At 34.9% G+C, this 8,064-nt stretch overlaps 1 protein-coding gene across 11 annotated transcripts in view; it reads left to right on the forward strand.

The window, feature by feature from the left end:
- The window catches only part of Vps13b (vacuolar protein sorting 13 homolog B), a 723,076-nt gene that overhangs the window by 30,257 nt on the left and 684,755 nt on the right, over window positions 1-8,064 (forward strand). For all 11 annotated transcript variants that reach the window (XR_003849285.1, XM_029562767.1, XM_029562766.1 and 8 more), the window contains exon 4: window positions 3,765-3,885. Coding sequence is in view for 10 of the 11 variants with exons in the window: in XM_029562767.1 (XP_029418627.1) it covers window positions 3,765-3,885 (121 nt within the window). In the remaining variant the exon portion in view is untranslated. The remainder of the gene's footprint in view (window positions 1-3,764; window positions 3,886-8,064) is intronic.

The raw sequence follows: 8,064 nt of genomic DNA on the forward strand, positions 1-8,064 counted from the left end.
TTTTTGTTTTACTTTATTTTTATTTCATTGGATTGGGCAGAATTTGACAGGAAGTCCACTTGTAATTGACACAATTAAAATATAATTGAAGTGAAAACAAATTCAAATTATTGAAAGGATTATTTCCTAATTACAATATGTATATAATTACAATTTCTTAAGCACAATTAAGAAAGAAGTATTTATACATTGGTAAACAAATATTAAATTTATTTTATATTCTTTTTGTTTTACTTTATTTTTATTTCATTGGATTGGGCAGAATTTGACAGGAAGTCCACTTGTAATTGACACAATTAAAATATAATTGAAGTGAAAACAAATTCAAATTATTGAAAGGATTATTTCCTAATTACAATATGTATATAATTACAATTTCTTAAGCACAATTAAGAAAGAAGTATTTATACATTGGTAATGTTTGTTTCATAGCATATATTCCTTTGAGTACCATGATTAATGCTCATTTTTAAGCATACTAAAATTTCACATTTATTATAAATTTATTTAGTTTGCTTTTCTTTCCAATAATAACAATGTAGTTTGTAGCGAAGCTTTATTAATTGTGCTTAAAACTCTTTGGAAACTCATATTTAGTCTGCCTTATTCCCCTTTGCTTCTAATAACATTTAAAAAATAAAAATAATTTGTTTCTTCTTTTGCTTTAAAATGTTTATCATCTCATGTACACCAGATTTATTGGACTGTGGTAGTTTTGAGTGGCTTTTGGCTGGAGTGTTTATTATGACATCATTGTGATCTGTATGCAGGTTGTGATTTCAGATGGTTTCAGTGTTAAATATTTTCATAATTATGCTACTTTTGGCAGTTCACTTGGCTTTTTTTTTTTTTTACATCTCCTTAATGAATGTGTTTTACTTCTGGGCTTTTGAGGCAAACCCATGTTTCAAAAATTAATAGTGTGCTTTTAATGTGTTAACATTGTGCAGAAGTATACGACTAGACTTTTTAAGAATAAAGCTTGAATTAAAAGTAATTATTGTTAGTTTGTTCATAGTAGTAGTATTCTTTGAGTATTTAAGGTCTAAACCATACTCTCAAATAACAAGATGTCATCTTAAAGATTGAATTTGTGAAGTTGTTTGGTGGAATGAAACACTGTGGTGATATTATGCAGTAGCTTAAAAAGAACAAAAGTTTGTAAAGACTGTCTTTGTTGTTTATGATATCAAGTATTTTACTTTTTGCTTATATGAAGTTTCAGTTTTTCCTTAATGTGTAACCAATACCTGAAATTATGCTGTATTTTAAAAGATTCATATTTTATTAGTTATGTGTTGTTATTAAATAAGAAATTTCCCTTTTTTGTGCATGTATGTGTAGTGTATATGCATGCATGAATGTATGGGTGTTCACACGTGTATGGGCTTGTGTGGGTGGGTGTGCTTAATGAGTGTTTGCATGTGGAGTCTAGATGTTTATGTTAGGTGTCTTCCTTGGTTGTTGTCCCTTTTATTTACTGAGGCAAGGTTTGTTGCTGAACCTGGAACTTGCAGATTCAGATAGCTCTAACTGTCCATCTTGCCTGGTGATCAGGTTTCTGTTTCTTGAGCACTAGGATTACAGGTGGGCTGTCATGCCTGGTTTTCGTGGAGGTTCTGGGTACGAAAACTGCCCTTCTACTTATGTGGTAAGTGCTTTAGCCACTGACCCATCTTCCCAGTCCAAAAATTTTTTTTTTGTCAAAAGAGGTCTTTATCACATGTTTTATTTGCTTCTAGTACCTATCAAATTGACAAATTTAGTAATTCTTTTATTTGCTTTAAATTATTTTTGTGACCAAAATAGAAAAACTAAATTTCTTTCTATTATTGTAAATGTTATAGTTATAATTGAGTAGTCAATTGAGGTGCATTAATCCTGTGTTGGTGTCTCTTTTTTTTACAGCACATTAGCATGTTTCCTTCAAATTAAAATGTGCTCCTTTTATCCTTAAAAAGAGAATAATAAGTTACCAGTTGTATTTACCTCATATTACTGTGTCTGCTTTTTCTTCCAAAACCTGCTTTTTCCTTCTCTACATTTATTTATTTGTTTGTTTATTTGTGTGTATATGTATGCTACGGTACACATGTGGAGGTCAGAGGACAGCTTGGGGGAGTTGGTTCTCTATTTAGATTACCCGACTTGATAGCAAGTACCTTTACCTGTTAAGTTTATCTTGTGGGACCTAACCCCTGTTTTCTTGAAAGTGCAGCCAAACTAACTGCACTTTAACTTCTCATTCACACTGTGCTACTCCTTTGTAATTCTCATTCTTGTCCTTCTACTGGAGCTACTTGGTCTCCTTTCTTGTAGATTCCTACAACCCCCTGCTAATCACCACATTCTGAAGCAGTTAAACTAGAATGAAGATTGAGCACGTTACAGGTCTTCTTACTCTATTTTATTCAAACCAATGTATGCCTTTAACTTCTGGGGTGGTTCTTCCATTTCAACTTTGTACATTCTGCCCTTATTTGGCTAACCATCATTCCTTGTAATTTGCCACATACATTATGTGATTTTGATTTTGCTAATGGTTCCCCTTGCCCTTCCCTCTTCCTTTAGTCTCCAGTCTTTTCCTAAACATTCCTGTATTTTTCCTCTCAGTACTGGAGATTGAACCCCAGGCCTTGTGGCAAGTGTTCTACCTGTGAGGTACATTCCCCAGCTCTCCACATTGTGTTTTAAGGGCCCAACTTACCTAGCTTTGCCAAATAGAATAACTGTGTTCCTGTTACTTAAAGACAAACACCCTGCTTGGAACTACCTATGTATGCTTTTGATAGATTTTAGAAATATTTGAGGACAAGATAGGCATTGTAACTATTTAGACATATAAGTGTTGTATAAATATTGATTCAGGTCATGGAAATAATACCAATTTGCATTTTATAAATAATAGGATAAATCTAAAAAAAAACACATAACTTAAGTTTCTATGTTATTCATATCAAAATCCCTGTAAACTTTGTATTTAATATGAGCAACGATTTAATAAACATTGTTAAATAGGATACAAAGTATTGTAAGAAGATTAATCATAAATTATTTTAAGATAGCTAAGTTGATAGCTTGAATTTTAAATGATGAGGATTTTAGCATATAAACCAAATTTCCCTTTCCATTTATTTTGTGTTTTGATATGGAAATTACTTAAAAGCTTTCATTAAACAGCCTTTTATTTTTCCATCATAACTAAGAACTCTTTGGATATTGTCAAATAAATTATTTTGATAATTTAGCTTTAAACGTGTGTGTGTATGCATGCACAAGCCGACCTGTGCACTGTGGCTTAGAGGAGGCTATCACATGTTCCTTTCTCATCACTCTTTTCCTTATTTCTTTGAGGCAGAGTCTCTTGCTAAGCCTGGAGTTCATGTGTTTTGGCTGGGCTGCCAGTCAGGGAGCCCCAGTGATCCTCTTGTTTTTGCCTTCCTCTGCACCAGAGTTAGAGGTGTGTGCTTGTTACGTGGATGTTGGGATCTGAACTCTGGTCCTCAAGCTTGTGTAGCAAGTACTATTAGCTGCTGAGCCATTTCTCTAACCCTTACATAGTTATTTTTAACTGCTCTTTGCTAATGAAAATTTTAAAATTGGTTATATAGTTATTGGTTATAAAATTGGTTATATAGTTATAATTATCTTCTACCTGAAAATATTAAAACTCTATCTAATAATCAGAAATTAATGTGTTGAACAAAATTTCCTAGGCCTTGGATGTGATTGATATTTTTCTTTTTCCTTTAAAATAAAAATAGGATGACCATGAAAGTTGTGGTTCGAATTCTACCAACCGTAGCACTACTGAGAACACAAAATCATCCATAAAACCCCGAAGAATTCAGCAGGCTGCTCCTACAGATCCTGACCTACCACCAGGTAATATCTAATGAGTTCTGTACTGTCAAAATTTCAGTTGTTACTGATCATGTATTAGTCTTTTGCAGGATATACATTTTCAGTTTTCTTTATTGTCATAAAACTTTTAGGCCATATGCATATGCGCCTTGCTGCATGACTTCAGAGCATGTTGGATCCAGAGCCCTCACAAATGGCCTCCAGTCAGATTTTGATCCTTTCTTTGCAGGACATTAGTCTGAGCTGCTTTCATATAGATTCTCTCAGCAGAAGCTCATGATGTCTTTGTTCCCAATTTGTGCTAATTATTGAGAAAAGGCACTGGACTGCTCTGAGTTTTGGGGCACTCTAAAAGTCACTAATGAAATTTCAGAATATTGTAACTGGAAGAGACTTAGCTATCACCTCTTTTATTTTCTGATGTCTTTATTTACTTGAGATGGTAGTAACTTACAAACACTTCTTTGGCAAATATTTAATGAAGAAATAAAAGATTATTGCACACCAGCTCTGTGATCAATATGCATTGCTGCTCTTTTACCACTAAGTTGCTTGTCAGTCATAGCTCCTTTATTTTTTATTTATTTATTTTGAATTAGTCACCCTTTTTAATGAGACGTAGCAAAGATTAGTATATATTTAGTTAGGTTTGTGGGTTTTCTGTTGGTTTTAATCTAGCTTTTTTGGCAATTTCAGGCAATGTCTGTTGTCAGAGGCTAGAGTTAGGTCTATCATTTTGCAGTCCCACCTCCTTCAAATATGCATTCAAAGCCACTAGTGCCCTTGAAGTTAGCATCCTTAGCCAGTGTTGTAGTCAGGTAGTGCTGACACTTTATATGCCTAACTGTACCTAACAAAGGTGGTAATCCATCTGGCTTTTGGGTAGATTAGTTAGTTGCTTTAAGCCAGAGAAGATACCAGAAGATATTTCTAAATGTTTCCAATTCTGCTAATTGTGATGGTTCTAGAAATTACTCAACTTTTTCTTACTAATTAACTCCTTTGGAAAAATTCCTGGGGAATTAAGTTAAATTGTAAATTAAATTAAACTGGTAGCTTATTCTAGCTTATTAAATGTGTAGCTTCTTTATTTCTCTAAATTTGACTGCGTCTCCTCAAATTTTCTAGGAGCCTCACAGTATATAAACTTATCTCTTCTTCTTCTTTCCCACCTCCTCTCCTGTACCATTCTCTCTCTGTCAGTTTAGGTTCATTTTTGTTTCATATTTTGTTTCTCCTAAGAAAAAAACTTAAGAAAAATCTGAAGATGTTGTCACTTTTAAATGTCCAGTAGAAACTTTCTGTGGAGTAACCTGCACGTACTCAAAATAGATTCTAGACTTTTGACAACTTTTTAGAGCCAGTTATTAGCATTTAGATTGATAAAATCATGGCAGTTGGCATATTTTTAGTGCCATAAAACAGAATTGTGTTCTGCTTGACGTATGTGATTAACACGGGGTTTTCTCCCTTGCCAATGCTGTTATGGAGTTGCTTTAGGAAGTAACTGGGTCTGTTGGCCAAATACTGGGAATCAGATTTGCTAGGCTTAATTTTGCAAAATGAAGGGAAAACCAGAGGGAATTTGAGAATCTGATTTGATAAATGGTAATCATTTCATTTAAAGGATAACCTACATAGCTATTTGATAAAACCTTAGCCTTCCCCTAAGACAGATCATATTAGGGTTTTACATGTTAGGGTAAGAAAATTCCTGTTTTCAACACTTTCTAGGGCAGGTTACTATTTTTTTTCCTTGTATAATTTTGAAGTTTGAGCATTTATATGGACTCAAATGATTTATGAGAAAAATTTTGATCTTGTTACTAGTTAGGCATTTGTTTTATTCTTTTTTTTAAATCATTATTTAAAAAAAATTTTAATAATTACTTGATTAGAAGAAGCACTTCATTACAGCTTTAATATGTTCAGTAACAACACTCCAGAGCAAGAATACATCTCTCACAAGTGGCTGTAAGTTTCTAGGATGACAGATGAATTAATACAGTTATACAATATTGAACTCAGTAAAGCCCTGTAAGACATAAAATTGAATCAGTTTTTAACCTTTCAAAAAGATCTCCATTTCATTTTAGAATATATTGTTCCTTGCAGAAAGACTCATTGTTTTTGCTACTAACACTGAGATGTTGCCACATGCATCTCTAATCTGTATGTATCTGATTATTACTAGTCATAATTGGTTGCACTCAGATCCTTGGCTCCTGTGTATGTCTAGAAAGTCATCAAGTAGATTTCAATGGGAATGTTTTATTACCTCTGCTAATTAACATGACATAAATTTCCATGCTTCCTCCTCAGATATAATTAAAAATTTGTTGATTTTTTTTTTGTGTGTGTGTTTATCACACAGAACATCCCAAACCATCTTATTCAACTATACACCCACTTCCCAGATGGCACCCTCCCATAGCCTCCCTCCCCCCACTAGAGCCTTTATACTCTGATATCCTTGCTACTGTCCGCTATGTTGTCAGCACCCCCAGCCGTTCCACACTACTTGTCCATCTGGTGAATCTAGTCAGCCTATCTAGATGTCTTTGTTTTAAGGAGGTCATCATCTAGCAGCAATCAGTTGTCAATATTCCTTTAGATAAGATTGGGGTGATTTTCCCAGTTCGATGTTGGGTTACTATCTGGGAGACCCTTGGGCCACCCTGGCCAATAACTCAAAGGAAGGTATCACTTGTCTGGCATTGTTTCTTGTTATGTAGCCTTTAACTATACATATGGACTCTTAAGAAATTATATTGTCCCCTTTAAACTTTTGTTATACTTTCCTTTTGGGTGTTTAAGGCCATACAGTTGGCTGAGATAAACCAATTTATTTTTACTCTAAAAGCCATTTGAGGATCTGTTCCTCAGGGGGTCACATGGGCTTGGGAGGAGTCCCCTGGCTCCTTTCTTTTACCAGTTGCGCCTATGTGAAGATAAGTCAAAGGTCCTGCTCAAAGATGGTTGGCTTCGTTTGGAAGCATGGAGGAAATGATTCCTTTGTGTTGACCCTCCTCTTTGAAGACTGGACACTGATTCAAGTCCATCTGGTGTGGTCTTCTCAGCCTCCTTGATCAAGAGGACAGGTGGCCCTCCACAATTACAGGATATTTTGAGAGATGCTCATAGTCCCCTGGAACTAGTCAACCTAGAGGGGCAAGGAGCAAAAACTGTCCTTTATGTCCCTCTGACCAAATTATTATAGGCCTGAAAGTATGTCTGTTAAATATATAAGAAGGTTAGTTCCACCAGTCTGGTACTTTTAATTACTGTGTGTCGTGTAGATAGATCTTGGGCAAAGACCAATTGTTCTCCAATAAACCTTACCTAGACATACCTAGACATACATTTCTTGATCTGCTATGTATAATTCATCAGTAGGTTGATGGAGTAGTATGGTTCCCTCTGGTTTTTAAAACTAGCTAGGCATTATTTATCTCTCGCATATATATCCCCCCATCATGGTTTCCCCAATTAAGGTGCCCCTATTTGCCCCCTTTCCTCCTCAATAATACCTTTCTCCTAATGTCCTACCTCTCTTGAGCTCCTTCTTTCCCCTTTGTCCCCCAGGTTCCTTGTATACCCTTCCCTCCCGCCTCCCTTAAACTAACCCAACTTTTATCCATATCTTCCTATTAACATCTACTGTTTTTCTCTTTCAGGTTCTGTCTTTTCCTTTACCTGTCTGGTTCCTTTCCATTATCCTGGTTCCTGCATTTATCAGAATTTGGTTCTAGGATCCACATATGAGGGAGAACATAGGTTGATTTTTTTTCTGAGTCTGTGTTATTTCACTTAGTATAACAGTTTCTAGTTCATCCATTTATCTGCAAATTTCATGATTTCATCTTTCTTTACTGCTGAGTAAAACACCATTATGTAAATATACCACATTTTCATTATTCACTCGCCAGTTTAGGGACACTTAGGTTGCTTCCATCTCTTAGCTATTGTGAAAAGAGCAAGAACAAGCATGGATGTACAAGTAGCTCTACAATAGGAAGGTTAGCTCTCATAACTTTGGATAGCACTACAGAAGGAGATAAGGGACAACATCAATTGATGGTCCTTCCTGACTTCAAGACCAAATAACTATAAAAATGAATGACACAGCATAAGACATTGGTGCAGTAGTGACACTTTTATTCTTGGGGGCAATAAACAGCTAACTAATTGGACTAAATC

Source organism: Nannospalax galili, unplaced genomic scaffold (assembly GCF_000622305.1).
Source record: "Nannospalax galili isolate Female #2095 unplaced genomic scaffold, S.galili_v1.0 scaffold334, whole genome shotgun sequence".
In the NCBI taxonomy this organism is placed as follows: Eukaryota; Metazoa; Chordata; class Mammalia; order Rodentia; family Spalacidae; genus Nannospalax; species Nannospalax galili.